General features: G+C 37.7%; 1 protein-coding gene across 1 annotated transcript; it reads right to left on the bottom strand.

The window, feature by feature from the left end:
- Positions 1-1,889: 1,889 nt before the first annotated feature.
- Positions 1,890-19,208, bottom strand: LOC146375070 (carbohydrate sulfotransferase 15-like). Its single transcript, XM_084948737.1, has 8 exons — positions 18,893-19,208; positions 8,038-8,660; positions 7,067-7,406; positions 5,208-5,351; positions 4,326-4,479; positions 3,950-4,106; positions 2,390-2,537; positions 1,890-2,279 (listed from the first exon to the last, which is right to left on the bottom strand). Exons 2-8 carry the CDS (start codon positions 8,500-8,502, stop codon positions 2,089-2,091), a joined length of 1,599 nt encoding a protein of 532 aa, XP_084804863.1. The 5' UTR covers positions 8,503-8,660; positions 18,893-19,208; the 3' UTR covers positions 1,890-2,088.
- Positions 19,209-26,276: the final 7,068 nt, after the last annotated feature.

Here is a 26,276-nt window from a genome sequence, read left to right as displayed (position 1 = left end):
AAAATGCTAAACACACACACACACACACACACACACACACACACACCCTCTATCCTTGTCTTTATGGTGTTGTAGGGACACATGACCAGAACATGCATTGTGGGAACCACCCTTTCTGGTGGTTTTACAGCACTGAAAAATCAGGCAGTATCTCAGAAAGGACCTAAACCAAGTTTTCACTCCAGTGATCAATCAGACAAAGTAGAGTTCCCACACCACACACACACATACACACACACACACACACACACACGCAGTCCTTTCTCAGTCATTGACCTTTGATTTTTCTCTCACCAATTACATGGGGAACAGCTGAAGAGTTAAAATGTCACAGTTAATAGTTGTAATTTCCTCAAATAACAGTTGAGCATGACTATAGAAAAGTGTTTGCATGAGTAACTCATCTGCGTAAAACAGGAGTTCATGTGAGCAAAACTTTGATGGCACTTTAATTCACTCAGTGCAACATCATGAGGCAGTAGTTTATTTTGAGCTGAAAGCCAATTAGTCCTTAAAGACAAGGAATGCGAAGGCAGGTCATTATATAAGATAAAGTGTAATTTTCAGTGACACAAACCAAAACACTGGTGATCACAGAAAAGGAGACTACTAAACTAAAGTGTTGGTTATTTAAAAATTCCTAATTTCACGAGAACATCTTTTTGTACTTGAATAAGTGTCTTGGAATTTCAACGTTTTCTTGCTTGAAAAGTGTCCACACACCTAATATTAATAAATTGGAATATTAATAACATATTACATTATGAAATTGTTATCGATGTGACATTGTAGTATAATACCTATAATACTTTGAGATGTCTCAGTGTCTAGTTGCATGGTGTTAAAGTGTTGAATTATAGTGTGTTTTAGTGCCCTCTTGTGATTAATGCCTTAACTTCAGCATGATGTATTATTTGTCTCACTCAGACGTCACTCCATCTCTCACGTATCATATATTTAATTACTTACCATCCACATTTGCCCTTTTATTTCCCCCAAAGTTGGTTTGACTCTGTCTGAATCTATGTGTATATATTTACACCGACAAAAATTTTTCAAACCCAAGAGTCATGTTTGTAGGTAAGCGTTTGGTGAGATTTTGTGGCCACATGGAATGACAGGATGTGTAGTTATTTGCAGCACTGTTTTGTTGCTTTAATACATTATCCCACATAGCTGGCATCTATTTTATACTGATAATGTTTAGTTCTACAGTTAGGTCCATAAATTGTTGGACGAAGACAAATTATTGTAATTTTGCCTCTGTATACCACCACAATGGATTTAAATGAAATAATCAAGATTGTTGAGTGTTATAAACTGTCCCCCATTTTCAGAGGCTCAAAAGTAATTGGACAAATGACTGGCAACAGTTTAATATCCAGGTGAGGCCTCTTCCCTTTTTATTTCATGAAAAATGAAGCAGAAATATCTGAAATTAATTCAAAGTGTTATATTTGTAATTCTAATTTGAATTTGCATTTTTATCAGGGCTTATGGTTTAAGAGATTCACTTTCAAGTAATGAAATATCAAGCCTGACTTTCTCCAGACCTGCTGGACCTTCTGACCAGCACAGACCAGTGCTGTCAAAGTACACAATAGTCTTTATAATTATAAACATCCATTTCATTTGAGGATTATTCATAAATTGTATTGTTACAGGGGTAAATTATTTTCCATTAATCTTTGCAAACAATATTTGAAAGAGAAAACTCAATACTAGGACAGGTAATGTTTCTTTATATAAAATAGCAGTACCATGATCCTATGATATTCAATAAAAGCATTTTAAGGCCTAAAAGAAGAGAAAGCTAAATTCAGTGTAGATTAATGTATTGGTTATTATTGTAACAGTGCATCAAAGCCACAATTTAAAAAATCAAAAAACAAATTCAATTATTTTTATTGTTATCTTATCTCGAAGGCTCACAATTTTCCAAAAGCAAATAAATATCTCAAACAAGACCCATACATCTGATATAGACCTCATACACATTCATTTCTTATAACAAACATTCCTGTTTTTAGCTGTTTGCTCTGATTGTTCATTCACATCTATCCAAATTTTATCAGTGCTTTTGCTCCTTCAGGAGTTATTCCAGAGAAAGGCCTTGTTGTCCAGCAGACTGGCCAGTTTACGGTTGAAAGGCTGGTGAAAATTCCTGAGGATGTTCCTGGTAGCCGGAAGCATAGGACCAAGACTCCGGTCTTCCTCCCGCCGAGTGTTAGACATAGGCTGTTTGGTCAGTGCTGCCTCCACCTGCTGTGACAGAGGACCTACAGGAAAAGTAAAACAATGCATAATCAACCTGTGAAAATGGATTTTATTTCACTTACAAAGACAAAGTCACTCTGACTGATGTTTTTGTAGCTTTTTGGACACTTACCTACACTCAGAAAATCAAAAACTTTTTGGATTGTCTCTTTAAGGTTTGCTGCATAGTCCTCCAGTTGAAGAACAAGGATTTGTTCCTTACTGAAAACACTCAGCCAGTCCAGTAAGAAGACGATGTACATCCCCAGATTTAATCTCACCTGTGGGACAAAGAAAAAATAACAACAAATCAACATGACAAATCTGCTGTGGTGAGCCAGCTTCTGTTACAAAGGCCAAAAATAAAATGTGAATATGACCTGTTGATCTAAAGTCATTGAAATTAAAGGGGCACAGCTGCTCTTGCTTTTATTTTTTTTTCTTATTATCAACTAATTAATTGAAAGTTTTAAGTCAAAATTTGAGTCCTCCTGTAGATATCTAAAAAAAACAACAACAACAAAAAAAACCCCCACCAAATACATTATTTAAAAAACAGTTGAGCTTTTTATATGATAAAAGTATTTTATTTCTAACTGTTTAAATCATCAGTTAAAATTATGATGCTTAAGTGAAGAAATGCACACAGCGTAAATACTGATCTTTGGTTTTGTCCTTTGTCATGGGATTTACTAATATACTACATTATTGACATAGCAGTAGTATATCAAGCCCTGAGCTTAAATTCTTGACCACTTTAAAGTGCTCATTTTAGTCTATTACATACCGTTTGATACCTTTACAGTATGATTTCTATGTTTATGCCAAATTTTGACATATAGATCTCTTAGAATGTGTAAGTAGTGTATTTTACATTAATAAACAGATGATTAATCATTAACTACTGTTTCAGAGAGCTCTTAAGAATGTCTCCTTCTTTCACAGAAATGTTGCATGGAAAGGTGTTTGATTTTATACAGATGTGGCAAAGTGCATCAAAAGTCTCAATATTTCTCAAAACCATAACAACTGTTGTCAAACACAGATGAACTACTTACTACTACTGACAATATGGAAAAAGCCAACAAGACCTTTTCTGGATAAATTAGATATTAACAGCAAGTAAACTAATGTGGCCCACATGCATGGATTCAGTTATAGTGATTATTTAGTATAATTTTCTTCTTGAACCTAAATAATAACATGAAGCAAGACAGTATATTATTTAATCTAAATGCACAGACACTATGAGTCCTCCAGAGGGCGCCACTATACAACATCACCTATTGTAGCTGTGATACTGTTCAAATCGAGTGCCACGAACCCTAGTCATCTTCTCTTTCGTAAGAGAAGAGTCATGTAAATAAAGGATTACATTTGTTTTTCTGAACTTGCTGTTAGATCAGAGAAACATTCTTTGGCTCACAGTGTTTTCAGGATGAACTGGCTTTTAGTGTATTAAATCTTCCAAGATAACAGTGTTGTCATCTGCGTGTTATCATAAAAAGTGACCAACTGCCAGAGCTCATAACTCAGCTTATTCCCAAGAGAGTGCTGCATGATAGTTGTTTGCTTCACTTCAGCACAGCAACATCCATTTACAATGTCAGGTGGATTCTCAAAGTTTCATCATTGAAAATGCTTATAAAAGGCTCCTAATATTCTTAAAAATGAGAAAATCATTTTAGCTCACTGGCATGTCGTTGAAGAGGCTGGTGTTGTAGGTGCAGGAACGTAGTGACCATTCAGAGACACAGGACTGAAACAACTGCACAGACTCTATGACCTTCTGATGAAAGTCCTCTGCAGACTTGTTGGCCGTCTTAAAATACAAGTAGTCAGAATAGAGCCTGGCAACAAAGTGAAACCATAAATCAACTGGAAGCAGGAAAGCACATTTTTGCACAATTTGTGCAGTGGAAATTTTGATTGAAAACAAATATGTTCTGCAACAATGAAAAAACATAGGGGAGTCCCATAGAAGCAATCAGAAGTGTTAGAAATTGTTTATCTACAGAAATTCAAGTCTGTATCTACACAGATGGATGTGGGTAAGAAATTCTTTCTACCTCTCTACTGGATCTCTGAGCATTATGATAATTTTGGCATCGGGTTGGACTGCATGGATAAAGTCCTGGGCCAGGAAGGGGGGCTCTGTCTCCTTGTCTGCATGAAGATAGCTCCAGGCTTGGTTGTCCCACATAGTGGATGCACTGGCTTCACCTGACAAGACAGTGACAGTCTCAGTATCATTCTGGGTAACAACAGTTGATTTAATACAGTTGTGCAGTCCTTTGGGTAAACTATAGCATAGAAAAGATTCCTATTAAGCAAAGCTGTGAAAAAGATTTTGCATTCACTAGTTAACTGGGAACAGCAGCCTGATACAGTAAATGCATATGCTTGAGCTGCTTTGCAAGGGTACAGTTTTATCTTTTTACATGTAAAAATGTGGAAATGCGTGTGACTAAAACAGATGCTGGTAGTCCTGCTGTCTCTCACTACCAGGTTTGAAACCAGTTCCATTTTGAATCTCAACGTGCAACAGAATGACCTGCAAGAAATGTTCTCGTGACAGAGCCCCAAGTCATTTGGCTTTCTGTGTACACTTATAAATACACTGAGCTATCTGTTCTACATCGCAAAAATATATATCATGAATAATGCCGACATTGTGTCCTTCCAGCTCTTCTCTTGAGCACTGTAGTGCTTCTGAGACGAGAGCCATTTGCTGAAAATGATCATGGCCTGACGCTAAAGGAAAAAGAAGAGAGAAAAAAAAACTCAATTGAATTATGGTCAGGATACAGTTGTTTGGCTGCTGAAAGAAGATAGAAAATGAGAAGTAAAATGAGAAGTAAAAAGCCAAGACATTCTTCCATTTGATGCACAGTGACACTAACAATAGATCATAACCACTTGCACACACAAACACTTTCACATGTGTTCACCTGTTATGAGCTGGAGTGCACGGTGGTGTCCAGATGAATTTCCAGTGATTCCTTCTTGGATGCTGTGGGCTGCCAAGTCAAACAGATCCAGGTAATCTTCCACACGAAAACTTTCCTGGAAGCCATCTTTGAAACGGATATAACCTGCAACCCCATTTACACCAAAACATCACTTATGATGTATTTCTTTTTAGACTGCTTTGTAATCAAATTAAGAGAATGAAGTGTGTACACTTTAAAACCTGGCAGGACAAACAAACTCCGGACTCTGAAACAGTACTGTTTTTCTTCTGTTTATGAATAAGCAATAATTTGACTTCATTTTGCACACTAGCTACATTTACATGACATACAATCAGCAAATAATGGTGACTTTATACAGATACACACTACAAGATTATTTCCCTAAAAACATTTAAAAGCTCCATTTTATTTATTATGTATTTAACTGTATAGAAGAAGGAAAAATCCAATTGATACTCTCCCCTTCAATTGCATGTCTCATTGAAAAAGCAGCCAAACACTGACAACAAAATCACTGCACACTGCAACTAATTCAGTAAGACTAACAAGATTTTTATTTGTAGTCTCAAAAAGTACTTTTAGTGATGAAGATTATACAAACACTGGAAAAAATGTGTACTTTTTTAATGCTGCAAGAATGGGAATGAGCATAAGTTCAATCAAGTGAAAACAGACAGCGTAGGAAGCATAAAAGGTAAAGTGAACACAGCAAACACACCCATTTTTCATTTTCCTTAAAGCTGCTCTTCATACTTGTAAAGTCACTATTTGTTTGTTTAATCACAGACGGTTGTGGAAAATGTGGACAGTGGATGCGGTTGCTGGAACATGTGCTGTGACCATGACTTCCTGTGGTTTCCACTGGTTACCTTTCTAACCTCGCAGTGACCTCATAGCTTCAGGAAGTTACTTTCTGCAGTTAAGAGTTGTGTAACTTTCCATGCTGTACATTCAGTAAACAGTACACCGTGCTCTCTGTTCAGGGGAAAGAACTTCCCTAAATAAAATTCTTCCATGCAGAGCACACTACAGCCTCACCGAAGCAGACATCACTTCTTCCATCCATTAATATAGCTGTTAGTGCTACTGGGGAAAATGTTGTAACTAAAACAAACTACTGAATATTATTATTTTTATGTAACATTAGCTACAGCAACATTTTTTATGGTTTGTAAACTCTTTTTCAAGCCTGACATTTTTTTCTGAGCTTCCAGTGAAGGTCAGTGATGAATGTGTCATCTTGTTTGTCATGTTGCAGGTAAGTGATGAACTCATGTTTAGTTGTTGCACAAACTAAACTTGTTTTGCTCGCTAAAGTTTGGAATCTTAAGATGACGCACACAAGGATCTGCACAACCACTATGAAAACTCTGCACACTCATTTTCGGGTTATACATAAGGAACAGAAGAAGTGAAAAATGGTAAATGCCCCTGAATTAGTCGCCCTTTCTCAAATGCAGCACAGAATGTGAGGTTGTATGTGTCAGACTAGTTATTGCCAGAGGAAATATTCTAGTTTTGGATGAAGAAATGTTTCTGCCTGGGTAGCGTGTGCAGTAGATGGGATAAATGGCATCTACCCTCCCATGGGAATAATCTGACACTTTGTGGACATTTTATTTCCTGATCTGACTGAATGAGTTCAGGTCAGTTTTTCACATAAACTCTCACTAAGGCTTCACTTCTTAGTCACTTTAAACCAGTTGATTTAGTACCATCTGCTCGTGCTTTATCTACATTAAAGTATCTGTCATAATGATCAATTAAACTATTACTTAAACTTGCGAGATTTACAAAAACAAGTCCAAAATGACATCCATTTCCTGATGACTTACCAAACCGTTTCCTGGTCCACCAGTGTGGCTCTTTCATTATGTTGAATTTGACTTCTGGATGAAGTAGCATTCTGTGAAACAAGTCAGTCGTGCCACACTTTGGTTGACCAATAATGTAGAAGTATGGCAGGCACCGCAGACGAAAGTCCTTCCCATCTTTGTGGTATAAATGCTTATGGAAATTGGCCCTCAGACGGTCAGACACAGTCTTGAAGGACTTTGAGCGCAGTGTGAAGAGGTTCTTCCTGTACAGGTCATTGCCAGGTTTACTGGAGAACTCCTCGTACCAGCAAGGGCTCTTGATACCAGGCAAGAAACGGCGAGGAATCACTGAAAAAAGCTGGAGAGGAAGAGATACTCATCTGTCATTTTTGTGTGATGCTGTTTTTGCAAAATCCTGTCCTCTGTATAGTTCGGTATCTGCATCTGTCAGTTATGTCATATATTTTGCACACCAGTGTTTACAAGTTGTACAAGAATTTATGGCTGCGTGGAAAAATTCAGTTGTGTTTCCAAATGTTTGACACAAACTTCCCACTAACTGTTGCTCCTAATGACTCACTTGTAATGGTAGTAATAACTGTACATCTCAACAGCAACAACTGATGATGCTCTCTGCATAAATAGTGCAAAATTACGCACTGTAATGTGGAAATGTATGATGACACGCTAAACACAGGACATCTGCAAAAGCATGTACGAAAAGTGGTCCATAGGCCCTTAGCAATGCTTTGTGAAACCATTCTTAGCAAACACCTGTCATTATGAGCTTCACCAAATAGGCATTTACTGTAGGGTTGACTGTAAGGTGCTTGTAAATTAACTGACACCTATAATTCATTTTTGCCAACAAATAAAAAAACACTTAAAAAACAAATTCAGTTATCACTTCTATGTTGTCTCTGTTTGTGACAATAGTCTGGAGCATTTACAGTGAAAGCTCTTGTTGTAAAAATCTGCAGCAAACTTACATGAGAGTCTGTTGCAATGACATCCTTCTCATCAGGCACTTTCCTGGGTGTGTACTCCTGTTTGATGAGCTTTACAAGCACTTTCACATTTACTGGGTTCTTTTTAGACGAAGCTCTTGTTGCTGTTGTGCTGGTCGGGATGGCTGCAGGTCTGAGCTGATATGGTGATGGAGTGAACAAAGGTCCTTTCTTATCCCACATTAGGACGTAAGAAGCCATAATGAAAAATGTCAACGTCAAGCCCAGGAGGAAGCTAACCACTTTGATTTTCGAGATGCGCTGTAGGTTCTTGAAAAACAGCATAGGAACATGTTTGATGTCCAGATTTTCAGCCACATTTGTGTCCCTGAAGTCCAAAAACGTCCGGACGGGCCGTTTTGCATAGTTTTCAGCAATGTGCAAGCTGTGAAGGTGGTTGTGGAGCCTTGGAGTGTTGCTCCCATTTTTGCAGTCTGATAGTGACATAGTGACCGAGAATCACAGCAGGCATGTAGAAATAGAAGCAAGGAAATTACTCTCTAAAAAAAGCTTAGTTTCACCCATAAGAATTTAGTGAAATTAAGCTGCAGGTCATCGCTTGTCTTCATTTTTCCTACATGTGTCTGAGTCTTCAATGTGGCCTCCTGTAAAGCAGAAACAGTTGTTAAAACACAACACATGTCTTTTCAATCAAAGTGCAGCAGTGTGCTTTCCTTTGAAGTTATAGAGTGTCACCCAAACTAAGTTAAGTGAACATTTTTAGCACTACAGGTCATTATTGTCACTCTCACACACCAGTATGTGAAATTCATCCTATTCTCCATTCTATAATAGGAGTCACCTCTAAAATGTTTGAGGTTAGCTGTTGCATGTGTGTGGTCTGCTATATGGAGATCTCCGGCTTGATGATTTGGGGTATAAAGCACATGCAAAGGCAAGCTCTTCTAGAAAATTTTCAAGGTCAGAATAATGGTAGCTCTGTAATTCAAAACTAAGAACACACGATTACTCTCTTCGAGCTAAAAGCCCACTCTGAGCTTTTTTTAACCTATGAATGTTATTTTCAAGATTAACTTATTTTTACAGGGAAAACCACATTAGGTATTGATACAGGTGGCCAAACAGTGCACACACTGTTTTCTTTTCCCACCACATGAATAATAAGAAAGTAAATTAGTAGATTATTTCAAGAATGTCGTACTGAAAAAAAAATCCCAGCACTAAAGTGTAAAACATTATTAAAAGACTTTTTACTCTGACATGTCCTCAGCCAGTTACAGTTATTTTTCTTTTGTTGTTGACTTAAAAATCCCAGTAGAGCAAGGAATGAAATCCTGCACCAGTTCTAATGGATACAACTTCTTTTTTCCTTACTATGGAAAAGGGTCTATTAAAATGCAACCACGCTAGCGATGCTATCTCAACCCGTTCACAAAATCCGTTATAGTGAAACGTGATTATGCGTCAGTGCTTCAGTGCTTCAACCAAACAAGCAGTTCCAGTAATTAGATGACTTCAAGTGAAAGAGAAAGTCCCACCTGCTCATGACCGTTTACTTATTGCGCACTAACAAGTTACTGGAAGTCTGTCATATTATCTTGAGAGCAGGTTTTTCCTGTAACCTACTTCGTCTGTTACTGAAGTCAGATTAACTCTTTATTTCTCGTGGGCCCGCTGGCGGGCCTATTTTAAAAGCACTAAATGACTATAACTCCATTACAGTTTGTGCTAGAGAAAAAATTCAAGCAGTTTTGGAAAGAAGAGAAGACGAGGGTTATAAGGCGTTCACAAGGTACTGCTGTCTGAATACAGACAGAAAAAATCTGCTCTGGTTTGAGGCGAGCGACATGGCATAGATGAGCTGGGTACATTGTGGTCATAAAGCGATGTACATGGTCATGAACAATACTCAGGGTAGGCTGTGGTGTTTAAAAAATGCGCAGTCGGTACTATAATCCCCATAGTTTGCCAAGAAAATATGCTCCCCACAATTAAAACACCACCACCACCAGAAGCCTGAACACTTAATATGTTGACCAAATTTTGACTTCCATCCAAAAATCACAGAGGAAATCAAAACTCATCAGACCAAGCAACATTTTTTCAGACTTTTATTGTCCAGTTTTGGTGAGTCTGGGTGAATTATAGCCTCAGTTTTCCAAGTGACACCCAGTGTGGGCTTCAGGAAGTCATCCACACATGTCTACATGCCTAAATACACTGAGTGTTGACATCTGATTACCTGATAAGAATGCGTAACAAGCAGTTCTAACAAAGTGGACTGTGTGCGTACCGGCATACCCCAAATGCGAGTCAATTTACTCATTTCACTAGGATGATTTTATACTCATGCCTTTCGGATTACCTCAAACAATTTTTAATTGAAGCCTGGATTATAAACATGGCTGCGCTCCTTTCAAAACCAGAGAGTCTAACGAATGATCATATCAAGTTACATTACATAAAACCTAGAATTTACTCTTTCTGTAGCTTAACATCAAGGAATTTTCTGAAAATCATACTGCGATTCAGTGTTACCGCAATAGATGCACATCTGTTTAATGTTTATAGCCTTTCACTTGTCACTCTGCAACACTGATATAAATTGTGTAGTACTCACGCAAGGTCTGCAGCATGTTTGATAAATATGTGCACATGGAGCTTCAAAAATCCTAAACAATTCCCACAGACTTGCAGATTTCATAATGGGACCAATCTGAGCCCTTGCAGACTTATCAGGAATGCATGTCGATATTTGCAAGCCTGCGTGGGTAGCTGCAGAGACTGAACTTATTTTTGATCCAACTAGAGTTGTGAGAGATAATTTAGTGAAATATCGGTGGATAAAGAAGGTATAATATCCATCATAATTAACAGTTCATGTTCTGAGTAAACATGGGTGTGTGATACTAATCTTTATTTCGTATACGCCATATATTCACATATATACAAGCTTTTTCATTCTTTTTAATGATCCATAATCATATTAATAAATTATTCCATTCCCCTTTTTCTGTTTCTTCATGTTTTATTTCTACAAACCCAGGTAATTGTGATCTTTTCTGTTCTCTGTATCTATTTATCTATTTATCACCATTAAAGATTTATGTCTGGTTGGGCAAATTTCAAAGTGTGGGAGAAGAGAGGGATTTGGAAATGTGACAGAGCATAAAGAGGACAGTGGAAGTCAAGGGTAAAGCACAGAGTGGAGGACTGAAGCAGCAGAGATGAGAAAAACAGCATGAGAACGTGCAGGAAAGACGGGTTTTAGATTCTTTGGTCTCAAAATCAATCAACGACGGGAAGCAATAAACACCACATGGGATTGACTGAGGTGAAACCCTACCATAAAAATCCCGATAAACCAAAATAAAAACCTGCATTTATCATTGAGTTAGAAGCCTTTGCTGTCCTAAGCATACAAAATGTTAAGATGGCTGTGCAAGAATATCAAAGTCAGAATGATTACTGCAACAGATTTTCTTTTCTTTCTGTGGGTCTACATTTTTCAGGTCCTTTTGTGCCTATGTGGCTTTAAGCAACTCCCTGATGTTGATGAACAGAAAGTTGGATGAAATCTCTTCACCACTCACTGACAGGGTTGAACTTCTAGCCTCTAGAATTAAGAGTCTCATCATTTTAATTTCGAGAGGGTTATTAAAAAGACTCTGGCTTGCAAACACAAGGGAAGTTCCATCATACAACTTAAATGAAATCTAAAGACAAATGGTTTAAATCTACACCTTAAATTGGAAACCATAAGGGCCTTTCATCAACAAAGATTCAACCCATGACTCTGGCACCATAGCACCTTAGCTCACTCACTCAGGCAAAAGTCACAAAGTAAACACAAGAGGAAGTTTAAGTAGGAGTAGCTCAGCTTATGGCTCGTGCAGTCATATACTGCCCATTCTCCTTTGGACAACATACAGCAGATATACAAATAAACCAGAAAGAGTTTTTATCAAACACACAACTATTGTTTTGAACTTTTAAACTGAAAGACAATTTAGCAAAAGTCAGACACAGATCAGATAGTGATGACAATTCAGATGCTACCTTTGTTTTATGCTGCTTTCAGTCTGCTTTTCAATTTTGTGAGAGAAGGGAAGAAGTTTCTGTCACGCTAGTCTAAGTATTTCATAATTCATGACTGGGGATAAAACTATAAATTTTAATGACGAACACTCGTTTTCGGTCTGGCTTTTTTGTGCCTATACTGTGTAGTGTGAACGTGGCTTAAAGCAACGGGTTTTTAACATCTCTTAAATACTAAGGCTTAGTTTCCCAGACGTGGATTAAGCCTTGTCTTAGACTAAAAACCTTTTTCAGTGGTGATCTTCATTTGATTTTTCTTTTGGTCTGTGACTAGGCTTAAATGTTCAGAACTGTTTAAGATTTAAGATTTTCCGACATGGGGAAAAGACCCTGAACCCGGAGATTAAGAGTAGAATCCTCTACCACGTGAGCTATACAGCTAAAATTATGTCCAACAGGTTGACTTCATAAAACCTGTTTCTCATATAAACTAAATATAGATGGAACCCTCTGGCCAATAAATCTATCTGGATTCATGAATCCAAATAGAATTTGCATGCAGTTGTAAACTATATAACCTCTGTTTTAAGCTAGAGTGCATACATGAGACTGCCAGGATGCACCTGTACTTAAAAAATTTTACCATTAAAAGCAGAACATAAAATACATGTTACAACATATCAGCCGTGGGAAGAGGAACTTGATCCTGCATTTCTGCTCGGACATCCTAGGGTTCTTTGCTCAGGAAGGAGTCAACCATCAAGAGTGGCTCCTTAGAATACTTGGCCATGCTAACTGGTAGAAAAGAGGGCTGATCCAGGATCATCTTACATGAGATGCAGATGTTCAGTCCATCGCACACTTTGGACCAAATCAACATATTGCAACACGTACATGTGAGTTTTCCTACAGTGCACATTCCTTGACCCTGAAAGATTAATGGTAATGTTTTTAGTGAGTTCCTATTGGCCAATGGTAAACACAAGGAGTCATGTTGAAATAATTTAAGGAAAGGAAGCGCCACCGTTAAAACACACGCACACACCACCAAATACTCACAGAGAAAACTTCTTCCATTTTTAACACCTGTTATTCCTCTGACCCCATCTTCGGGTCAATATTTTCCTTGAGCTAATGTGGAAGATTCCATAAAATCTTCTGGGATTTCTTGAGCCTGATCATGTGAAAAGCATTTAATTTTTTTTATTTCTTTTCTTTTCTTTTTTTTCCTTTAATGCCAAAGATTAGGTCAAACATGTTGCAGTTAAACATAGGAATATTTTTCTTGTAAATCGCACACGACATTTCTGCTTATACAATCAAAGTTAGCACAGTTTTGTGAAACTAAATCTGATGTTACCCATTTCAATTAAAATGAAAAAAAAAATCCACCTTATGGTGGGGCTAGAGGAAACCATCCCAGTCCATGTAGTCAATATGGCTGTAGTCAACAAATAGTAAAAGTGGTTTCTTCCTTTTCCGTCTGTCTGGAGTCTACTCACAAGTGTTACAGTGAAAATAAAATGTCCTTTGATTCTTAATGGCAATATGTTCAGTGGTGGCTTAGCCTATCAAGAGCTTGTGGCTGTAAAACGGACAAACAACGAGAGCTCATTATTTTTAATCAGCCCCAGCGGCACAGATTTAACAGATGTGTGTCAGATCTGGAATTTAACCTACTCCACTGGTAAATATGAACAATTCCTACTGTCAAACAACAGGCCTACTCCACATATGTTATTTGTGTTCCCTCTGTTCTTTGGATTGAAAAAAAAAAGTCATAGGCGGTGTCAAAGGTGGTGCACTCAAGCTTGATTGCATTTATGATATTTGGTGGTTCGTCATGCATCTGTTTGATTTGCTAATTGAAAATCTTGCTTGAGATGTTAAATTTCTACATGGGAGCATGAGCCCTGCACACATACACGTTTGCAGTATGCATACTTCCTGCTTTTATGCTTACACAAAGGCACGCTCATTAGAACCTGCCTCACTGCCTTACACTCCTAATTTCTGTTTTGCTCTCTATCTCTCGTGTTCATGATAAAACGATAGGAATTAGACACAGTGATTACAAGCATCTCCGCAGAGTTCATCCAGTGAACAAAATGCTTTATGCTATGCAACTGTGGCACAGCTCTGTATAGCATTTCACATGACGAGTCTATGAAACGTGACTTCTGAAAACACCTTTGAGTGAATGCACTGTAACCAGAAAATTATTCAGAGAGGGGACTTCCAAGAGTAAGTACTCAGTATACACGTATATTATCACTTCTCCTGAAACATGTTTTAATCATGTCTTTATGTTTATAACTGTGTAAACACATCCTGATGTGATCCAGGGCATTCTGTGAGTGGGATTTGGCAGAATGCCAGCGCTAGGAAAAGGGAGGTACAAGGAAAACCTGATGCCACAAAAGGAAATAAGAAAGTCTCCCTGTTGATGGGGAAGTCAAACAAAGACAGACTGGATTCCAAACGGAGGTAATAATAAAACTTTCTCAACGTGGGTGAAAAAGAAATCAAAAAGTTAAAGCAATTTAAAGGAAAGAAAACAACAAATACTTATTTTCTGGGAGGTACTCATGTATCTATTTTTTTTTCTCCTTTCAGAGGCCCTCACAGTGAGATTACAAATAAAATCAGCAGGAAAAAAGCACCCCGAGAGCACAAATATCTCAGGAAACAGGCTTAATCTACTTCACAGAGCTGGACTAAGCCTCCCTTTCCTTTTTACTTCCCACTAAAAAAACAACAACAACAACAATCAAAACCACTGGCTGAGTTTCATTTTGTCTCTACAGGAATCTGACTCATAAGCCACACCCACTAGTACGGTCAAAAAGAAACCGTAATGAGAAAACAAGAATATGCTTATATAGACATTCTTGACATCTGGAGTCCAGATCTCAAGAGGGTCAGTGGATACATGCCACTATGTACATCTGCATGCATATGAATTTATAGTATCAACATATGATTTGCTTCAGTAAGACTTTAAAACCAATGTCATATCAAAAGAAAACAGAGAACATCTGCATCACTACTGTTTAATAAATGGAAGGGAAACATCTGAGGACCTGGGGTCAGCATGGGTGAGCAGTGACGCTGTAAAAAGCAGCAGTGATCACATGTGAAATCCTCCCTTTGCCTTTGCAAAGAAAGCCTACAGGAAGTACAATAGATCAAAAAAGAACAAGTGAGGGTATAAGAGAACTAAAAAGCAAAAGGCTCAAGATTGTGGTGTGTTTAGGGACCCACTGAGTATTCACACTCTGCCACTGTGCTCAATCCATCATCCCAGTGCCTAAAAAACAGTGCCTTTTGTGCCACTGTGTTTGCTCGAGTGGCAAAGTTGTTGCAGTAATTATGACAAAGGCCATAGTTGGACCAATAAAACAGGGAACCTTAACTCAGGAACTCAGTGATAATCTGCGTTGTTTCCTTTAAATCTTCCATAACATTAACCGCGAGTTAATTGCTGTAATTCACTCAGAATCACTGCAGCCGAAAGAAGATTGTTATTTCCACCTGCCGTAATTTATATTGTGCCATATGCCTCTGTTCTGGGTTACACATCCCCACCCTTCCATATGCACACATGGAAACTCCAGAGGTGGGAAGACCCACCACACACGATAAGAGTGGGCATCGGTGACAAAACGTTCAAAATCACTTAAATCGCTTTTCTTTCCCATTCTGATGCTTGATTTCAAGCTTCAGCAGGTTGACTTGACATATCTGCATGCCTAAATGCATTTATTTGCTGACATTTGATTGACTGATTAGGCCTAACCTTAGTTTTTATCATATATACGTCAGATCATCTTACTGCCACACCCACTTTTTTCCAGTGGTTTCTCCATAGTAAACTTGTGCAATAACTTACAAGTAAGAATAACAACAGTATAACCAGACAGTTAAATCTGTGTTGAAGTATTCTTCCCATTGAATATTACTGCTGTTGCACAGCTTGCTCTATCAGTGGAGAGAAGAGACAGAAATTCTGTTCATTTCTCTGTTCAGGCTTTGGTTATTGTCTTCTCCTTGAACCTGGCATGTCTCTTCTTGAGTGACTTCGCCTTCAGCTGCCCACTACACTAATAAAGAAAACAGTTGAAGAAAGAACTTGTCAGCAATGTTTGATAAGTTCTTTAATCAACTGAACTGTTTTTGACTGGTTATGAAAACATCCATGCAAATCCCATTTGCACGCAAATGGATTGGATACAAGACATGCAGCAGCTTGACTGCCCTAACCTGATTTCTATGAAGGATTTTTAGCCAACAGCTGTCCACATACTCGCTGAACTTATTATCTTTAAAGTTCGAACTCATCATTAACCCGTAAATCTGTCTCTTTTGACTTTAATTCATGTTTATAATGTCAGTAATAATAATTATATATTTAGAATGACTAATCACTTATTTGTCTGCTTCACTTGGAACACTGCCTAATATCACATTATAATGTTGTCATATGTTACAGAAAACATTTGTCTTGCCTAGTGACTCAGACTTGACTCTGGGCTACAGACAGTATGTGGATAATTAAATTTCCATTTTGTTTGCAAGCTGTTAATGGGTAAATCATAAAGCATGCAACTTTAACATAAAACTAAGAAGGAAATGTTGGAAATATTAGTTAATGTGTCTCAATTTACTTTAAAACAAACGTTATTTCAACAATTATATACTCTGACTACTGTGTTCCTTAAACGCACTAGAATTCATTCAGGGTGTAAAACTTAAATTGATTAATTTTACCCGCTTTAAAATTGTGCTTCAATTGTCAAAAAAAAAAAAAAAACTTTTAAAAAAACAACTCAAACACAGAGGAAAAAAATCAACTCCACCCAAGTGTAAATCTGTTTGGCACATCTGTATAAAGTATGATGTTCACATAACAGATAATCAAACTAGAAAGAACAACAAATGGAAAAGAAAATATTAGAGTGAAAAACATCATCCATCAGGAAAATTACTCAACGCCAAGAGAGTGACAGGTGCAGATAAAGGTTTGACTACACTAAAGCATCCGTTCAAAACCAGCTTTCATGCTTGAAATAATAGAGTCAATCTTGGATTACTGAGGCTTGTTGTCATGACAGGTTAAAACAGCCAACTCTTGAAATAGAAGCTCTGAGATACCAAGATGCCAAAACACTTTAGTATCACACAGTCCTCCCACATTCCCAATGTTCTGTTACAGAATCATTTTCTTCCATTTGAAGTGGACCCCTAGAGTCCAGTCTAAACAATCTGATATGGTACAGCTCGCTCGCTCGCTTTTCCTCTCCCCTCTCATACTTCTAGCATGACCTAAGCCTTCTAACGCTGGCCAAAAGAAGCATGGCATTGACATCCTAGCAGCTCTAGAAATTTGTTCCACGACTTCAGGGGGGCAACCTAAAACCTTCCTTCCTAGCAGACCATACAGAGTGCAGGGATAGGTGCAGCAGCCATAATGTGGTTTAGTTTGGGTGTGTGCAGTGTAATGAGGTGTAGAGATGTGCTACCTTTTACAAAAAAAAAAACACTAAATCTATATTCCCCTTCACTCACTTTCAGATTCAACTCTTTGTCCTTCCAATTAACAATAAAATACAACTTTGGGTATTCGGACGCTGCACAGAGAGCCCAGAGAGGCAGGTTTGTCCAAAGGTCACCTGCCTGTCAGGACCTCTGCTATGCAGCCCATGCATAGACTGTAACTGAGAGAAAAGACATAATGTCAAACAGATACAGGGAGTGCACAAACATCTCACACAACATGAGCTCTCCAAACAAAAACACATTGTACAATTAACTTTGCATTATTTGCTGGATACATGAGATAAAGACTTATAATGAAAGGAATTTGCCTGGGGAACTCTCAGATAGTCCAATGTTGACGTAGAACCTTCTGGTTTTGCTTTGTAACAATAAACGGAATAATAATTACAAGACAAGGACATTAAGAGCATGTACACAGTTTATGTTAACCCTATCACACAGCCCAGTTTGTGATTCAGTCGGTGAATCACAAACTGGGCTAAAAGTCTTTTACCCCCAGAGACATGACACTGTGATGTTCTGCAGCTGTTCAGTGATGGAGATAAGGGGTTAGTAAGTTTTAAACATTGCAAAGGCAAAATTCCAGCAATTTCGGGGGAGGGGGGTTAAAGAAAGCATATGCAGTGCTCTTATGGCATATATCTTTTTTAACCTCCTAGGACCTGGCGTCCACATATGTGGACATCACATTTTGGGTTATTTAGACCAAAATACTCAATCTTGCTCTACAAGGGCCTGATATCCACTTACGAGGACATTATACTGCAACTGTTCTATCGAAATTTTAAATGAATATCTCATATGTGGCTCTCATTTTTCTTAGAAACAAAAATTAGGTTAAAAAAAAATATATATATATATATATATATATATACATATATATATATATCAGGTAGTTCTTTGTTTTTACATTCATCAGGTCCCAATATGCCCAAATATCACAGAGAAATTAAAAATGCATGCCAAGGAAGAGTTCGGGTCTTAGGAGGTTAAGGTTACACTTCAGCGCAGTAGACTATGGGGGGTACTGCAAAGAGGAGGTGTCTATTAGAAGCTGTCAAGTTATCGGACCATATTATCTTATCGTTTACTTGCATATATATCGAAAGGATTAATTAGATAAAGTACGCAATTATGCTTTAGTATAAGAAAAATAAACTTTTTAAAAATCTATAAATCAGCTTGGGAACCTTCTTAAATCATAGCAACAATATGACCAAATCCTTTTCCCGTCACTTTTCCTGTTATTGTGATTATCCCGCTGAATAAAGATACTCACGCTGGAGTTGAGTCGGTTTTATTCCAAGAGTCGCTTGTGCAGCCCCTTAAGAGCCACTGAGACCACCACTTAAGGTAATCAAAGCGACTTGACGGGTATTTGTATTAAGCGTCAGGCGGGGTGGAGAACAGCACAGCCAGTTGATCCTAGGTATGAACGATGTCTTCATTTATAACAAACGCCGGCTCGGTTTCGTCGAGGAACCGCGGAAGTCTGGAGTCTCCATCCAACTGAGCTCTCCTGTGCGTATCACAGAGGAGGAGGTGGAAGAGAAAGGGGAGGTGCACGCAAGTAGCAGGAAACACCACCTCCAACACCACCAGCAGCAGCAGATTCAGTCTTATCTGCGTTTCAACTTCTTCGAAGTGCTGTTGTGCTGCTGAGTGATATGAGCGATAGGATATCAGCTAAAATAGATTGGCGTTTTCCTGCTGGTCGATTGGGGAGAAGGGGATTTTTTTTTAAAAGTAGAAGATAGTTCAGCTGTGAGTTAAAAGGGTGACCACTATGGATGCAGCGATTTTATCTATCTGTCTAATGGTTTAATTATAAAAGCTAGAGTTTAATCAAATAAGACTTAAGGAACTGCTCTCACTTAATAAATTTACGGTCATTTTAAACGACCTTTTAATTCAGGCTGCAAATCTTTGAATCTTTGAATACCTTTGTTTCTGGCATTAGACAAGATATTACTAAGGTATTCATTCTTTATTGATAATCACGTTTATAATTTTTGGTTGTTTTGTGTGTTTGTTTGTTTTTACTCTTTGCCTGTATTTAACCCGTGTACGGATTCTGACGTGTATCTGCTATTAATTTGTGCAGCTTATAATCGTACTGCTGTCCTTCTTGGCCGGGACGCTCTTGTAAAAGAGATTTTTCATCTCAAGTGTTGTTTTTTTCCTGGTTAACTAAAGGTTTAAAAAAATCTATAGTGTTTGGCACCAGTTGAATTTTACTAAATTATATATTTTAGTGTGAATATTTCACACTGCTCAAGTGTCCTCAAGAAACTCCTCAGAGTTCAATAACATGAGCTTTCCATAACATATACAGCACTTACTCTAAATGCTCCATTTAATCTAGATTGGCTGCGTCCCTGTGATTTTACTTTCATGAACAGGCCAGACTCTTTGAATACATAGTAGCACTCCAGCCTTGATATAAAGCGTATTACTATTTAATCTCTACTGGGCGCTTACCCCTTTGAAACAAAGATGAAAAGATGGTGATGCAAAACACAAAGTGGAGGTGAGCTTCAAAAGTCCAACATTCACAAGCTTTTGTTGAATGTTTTTGCTAACTTTTTAGAAGCTGTTCTCATAGCTGCTGTGAACAGAGTTATGCAATCAGGGGTTTTTTCAGGGTTGTGAAATATCTAGGATATATTTATATCGGGGACATTTATCACCAGAAAAACTGTCGTGCGCATGAAAGGTCACCGCTGCTAATCTTTAAATGATGTTCTTTTAAATAAATGGGATTTTTTTTCCCTTCATTAGCTGTCATGACTCATTCTGTATGAGTAGGAGTCAGTGGGCCTAATGACAAAAACACAAGCTGCTGAAGCTGAAGCGAACTCCAAGTGCACACAAATGTGTGATGGTGGTATTCATCATTTTGTTTGCAGAGTACAGGACACATATTTATACAAATTACCACTTATACAATTTACACTTTGCCATCTCTTGATGCTGTGTGAAAAAAAATCCACAGGCATTTCAGTGATTATCGCACAGTCTCTTTATCTCACGGAGAAGTGTTTTCCATTTTTTACAATTCTGAGAACAGGCACGAGTGTGTAAGCTGAGCACCTGTGCCAATGCACTGCCAGCTCAGAGACACATTTTTATCTTGTTGCAGTGTTTGTTACTAATAACACATCGTGGTATATGTTTTCTTACTTTTTCAGCATGATGCGTGTTTGTGTGTGTCAGTGTTGTTACATAACGACTGGTTAAGAAGCAAGCACTTGTTCTCTGATTACACAAAAAGCCCAAAAGTGTTATTTAACTGCACTCTAACAGCGCTGTCATTTACATTACATCCATGTCCAGACACATACATCTACACAGTTAGATCCAACCATGTTTTTGGACACTGACACAACTTTTGCTGTTTAGTCGTGTTTCAAAACACATTTAACTCTTTGGTATGTGAATAACGGGAGTTTAAAGTGGAGACTTCCAGCTTGAATTTAAGGGCCTGAAAAAATGTGGCATCAGCCTGGGAGGACTTGAAGCTGCATATGACATTCTTATTAGGTGCTTGTTGCTAGTACTGAGTTGGACCTGCTTTTGCATTAAGAACGGGCTTTATTCTTAATTGCAAAGATTCAAAAAGGTGCTGGAAACATTCCTCAAAGATTTGTGTCCATAGCGACGCGATAGCATCATATAGTTGCAAACTTTGCAAACTTTAGAGATGTTTGTGCTGAAAAATCCCAGCAGATCAGTAGTTTCTGAAACACTCAGACCCGCACATCTTGCACCAACAGCCATGCAACATTCAAAGTCAAATAAGTCACCTTTCTTCCCCATTCTGTATCTCAGTTTGAGCTTCAGATAGTCATCTTCACCATGACTATATTCATAAAAATAGATATAGATATATTTATTTATTAATCCAACACTGGGGAAATTCCCTTGTTACATCAGGATCAGAAAGAAAAAGTGAATGAGAGATATATTAGAAAAACATAAAAATAGAAAATACATAATTTTTTAAAAGTACAACAAAAAATGCTAATTCTGCTAAAAATGCAATAATAATAAAAACAATAAAGAGAAATTTGTACATTGCACTATATACACTAAAAGACATGTAACAAAGATGCAGTGGGAATCAAAACATATACTCGAGTATTTTTAGTAGGCATCCATCCTGTATCCTGTGCGTATTTTACAGTCTGACTGCTGCTGGGGTGAAGGTATTGTAATAGTTCTCCATAATGTAGCAGTCTGCTGCTGAAGGCACTGCTCAGGGACTCCACAGTCTCATGGTGAGTGTGAGAGGCATTATCTTGGCTAATACCCTCCTCCCACCCACCTCCTTTATGGAGTGAGGGACCAGGACAGAGCCGGCCCTCTTCACCAGTCTAATATGCAGCTACAAAGGTATACCTATCAAAGTGGCGCATGTTGAGTGTATCTGGACCAAACTGTCAAATCACTTTATAAATTACACCATAATCAGTGCAAGATTTTATTTATTAAGTAAAATAAAAGTGTGTTTTGTGAGGCTACGGTGAGCTTGACCTATGACCTTTGTTCAACAAAATCTTAAATCTCAGGTGAAGCTTTGTGCTAAATTTAAAACAACTCTCTGGAAGCGCTTAAAAAGGAAACAACCTGAAAACCTAGTTACTCTGGCCACAGCTGTCACCACAGAGCCCTGAATACACCACTTAACAACAATCAGCCCAATATTCAAACTCCCCCCTTTGGTTTTATTAGTACACGTGGTTTAACAGAGTAGGGGGACTATTGATCAAGGAATCATTTCATTTTATTATAAATCAGACAAAATAGGAATTGCTGAAGTCATTGACACATTTCCTCTTCTTTAGAGGAAGGAAACTAACTCTTTTGTCATGAGCCAACTCCCTCAACATCTTTCATGACATCTGTTTCTTGCAGGGAATAAACAGGGAGAAAAATACCGAGAGGGATGAAATGAAATGTTGAGGGCTGCCATGATGTTCATCTTTGGAACTCCCACCGCTTGCAACTTTAAAGAGGTAAAATAATTAATTTCTGACAAGTGCAAGAGGCTGCCCTAGGAGACTGACGCTGCTATATGAAGATAATGTCTCATTTGAATAAACTGTCTCCTCTTTCAAATGTATCCATATGCATGAGACGGCGAGTCTAATTGCTGTTAATTCCTATTAAATTGATTGTGATTTATTCACATCTCATCGAGATGCACAAGCTGTGTGTATGAATGGAGTCAAGAAGTTTAATTTCCTGCAGTTAATGAATCCGTTTTGATCAGTTTGAATGGATCGGATAAGCTCGTTGTTGATTTTTGTATTCAAACACAAATTTAAAATGGTTATCCATCTTCACAAATACAGTTAATCTCAAGAATTTTTAGCCAAACTAAGAGGGAGGCACTATATTAGGGCCAGACTAGAATATTTTGCTGTTTAGTAGATTGCCATAGAAATGTAGAAACTATGATTTATGGATATTTTTGAGCTTTGTGTACTTTTCTAGCTCACTCCCATAGCAGCTTTTTAAACCACAACAGGCGGCTTATTATTATCATAAAACTACCAAAACCAAAATCTGCTTTCCACTACTTACACTACAGTTTAATACCCATAGGGCCCGGCCTTACTTTTGAAAAGACAGAAGTTTATATGTCTCCTAAAATGTTACCCAAAGTAAATTTATTGGTTTTTAACCCATTTGTTTGTCTTTCCACCAAAACCCACTGTGAAACCTCCAAGTCCACCTCTGGATGAGACACAGAGTGCTTCATTTCTAAAGACACAACTGGAAACATTGGAAATGATAAATGCAATATTCAAAATGAAACATCAAACCAACTGAACACCAGCAACCGCACAGTACAACCACATATAATGATATTTAAAAAAAACAAAACAGGGAGCACTCTGAGAGCATAGTCCTCCGCCAAGGCAGCTCACTCTCTGGGCAGTATTTACTTTTAATAAGGGAACAGTTTTGTATTTGGTTTGTATTTGTTCTGTTTTCTTTGATTACACAAACATTAGTGTTGGAGTAGGTAATGGATAATAGGCTGTCACGGTACAAAGTACAAAATACAAACAAGGCCAGGCTGGAACCAGTAGTGCAAAACTTTGAGACAAGATGGAAAACACACACACCATGAGAGCAAAAACACAAAGGACCTGAGGAAAACTAAAGGCTTAAACACACATGAACTAATTAGGGAGAGAGGACACAGCTGGGGAAAATAAAACACAGGTGGACAAAATCTAGCCAAACTGAACATAAAGCACACAAAACGAGGGACGGGGGATAAAATAAAGCAGGAAGTAAGCAAAACACGAGAACACCTACACCAAGGGAGACTTAACAACTGGATACAGGAAACACAGGGAAGGCTAGGAAAAAATAAACCACATGCTAGTTGAAAATGACATAAACTGAAACTCGGGGACTAAATTATAACCATGAAACTCCAGCACATAATGCAAAAAATAATTACAAGAACTTTCCTGGTCCCTCAGTCCTCCTTGGCTGTCTGCTGCAGGTGTTGTTTTCTTTCTGTCTCTCCCTTGTTTTTCTCTCTGTCTCGTCTCTCTGTGCTTGTTTGCTTGTATCTGTGTTCATGGGTAGGATTCATCACAAGTTCCCACCTGTGACCAAACACACCTGTGCGAATCACAGGCTCGTGAAGAAGCCACTACTTACAGTTTTTTTTAATTGGTTTGGTACTATTTTCATAACTAAAGTGTGCATTTTCAAATCTCTCAGTACAAAACTCACATTTGATCGCATTTGTAACACCACTAGTCATTCTTTCAAATCTGATGTCATGATTTCATTGTATTTGCACATATTTTCATTCCACTTAATCATTGTTTCAGAACAATGAACAATGAACAGAACAGTACTTTTACCAATCATTTCATTCAGGAGCAAATAATACAAGGTAAGCGTTTCAAATTGTCCTTGGTGATGAATGAGTGTAACTGAACTGTAAAACTTTACACAGCAAATATTACACTTATGTTCAGACATAAAAAAAAAATATATATATATATACGTATATATATATATATATATATATATATATATATATATATATATATATATATATATATATATATATATATACATATACATAAGGGAGGAGAAAAAAAAGGGAGAAAAAAAGTCATTTACATAAGCACAATATATTTTTATCACTTTTACACAATTAATCAAGCTGGTCATTAACATTGGGCCATAGACTTTCATCAACATCACAGTGGATGTCTTCGTTGTTCAGGCACCGTGGGAAAAATCTCCTGGCATGACGAATCCAGGCTTGACATTGCTCAGCAGTTATATCACCACAAGCTTCACACATGGCTTGAAGAAGGGAGACATGCTCATGGGGATGGCGATCATACACCTTCCACCTCCATGTAGAGAAGAATTCCTCAATTGGGTTGAGGAAAGGGGAATATGGTGTGTTTGAAACCATTCCTGAACCAGCTGTGCATGGTGGAAGCTGACATTGTCCCACACAACAACATAGACGATGTCTTCTCCCTGACAGGCCTGCTCCAGTTCATTTAAAAAAAAACAAAAAAACTATCAGGTGTTCAGTGTTGTATGACCCTAGAACTGGTCTACAGCCTACCACACCATCTTCAGATATAGCTGCACACATTGAGATGTTCCCCCCACGTTGTCCAGGGACTTGGATGGTAGCCCTTTGTCCAATAAGGTTACGTCCTCTGCGTCTAGTTTTTGCCAGATTGAAACCGGCCTCATCAACAAAAATATACTTGTGATGATTCACAGCAGCGTCCAGCTCCATCACCCTCTGTTACAGTAATTGCATGCCAGTTTAGTGTTGTACCTGAATATATTCTGAACGCAGTTGTTTCACCCGGACATTGTTCCTCTCAAAAGGAACTTACAAATGACCAGACAACAATCAGTCAAGTTGAAAATCCATGGACATAATGAATGATTCATTGATTAAACATTAAGATCAGTTGAATTAAATGACAGAAAAATGTATTAAACTGAATAATAAGAGATGCAAATCAAAAATTTTATAGTGATAACATTATGAAAGGCAGTGAACGAAACATTTATTTAGATGAAACACTTATTTTGTGTAGTGAAAAGGATATTTTGTCATTATGTGTATTGTACTAACGCAATTGAAAATATGCTGAAATGTTTGAAAAAGGTGCACTTTTGATGATCTGTTGTGATATAAGTACTAAGAGTTTTGAAAATGTACCAATTGCTTGTGAAAACTGCGCCAAACCAATTTAAAAAAACTGTAAGGTAGTGGCTGAGGATCGTTCTTTGCTACTCGGTTAGCTGAAACCCTAGCACTTGCAACTTTGTGTGATCTTGCACTGCTTCTAATGTCAATAACTTGAGCTTACTATATTACACTACACTACACAGAAAGGCAGGCGTGAAATGTAAAAGTTTTAAGTTTATTTTTGAAGATAAAAGGCATTTCATTAAAGTTTGACCTTATTTAACCTTGAAGATCTCAGAGAGTAACATGATATTTAGAATCCTCATATATCATTCCCTATATGTCTATATGTTATCAAAAGAAACAATGGCAGTAAGAAACATACTTTTAAATAGCTCCGTATAGCATTAATAGCATCTATTGAAGAGGTAAGAGGTCAATATTACATGAAAGT

Source organism: Perissodus microlepis, chromosome 13 (genome assembly GCF_051167445.1).
Source record: "Perissodus microlepis isolate ML-2025 ecotype Zambia chromosome 13, ASM5116744v1, whole genome shotgun sequence".
In the NCBI taxonomy this organism is placed as follows: domain Eukaryota; kingdom Metazoa; phylum Chordata; class Actinopteri; order Cichliformes; family Cichlidae; genus Perissodus; species Perissodus microlepis.
This window is presented reverse-complemented; position numbering and strand designations above follow the sequence as displayed.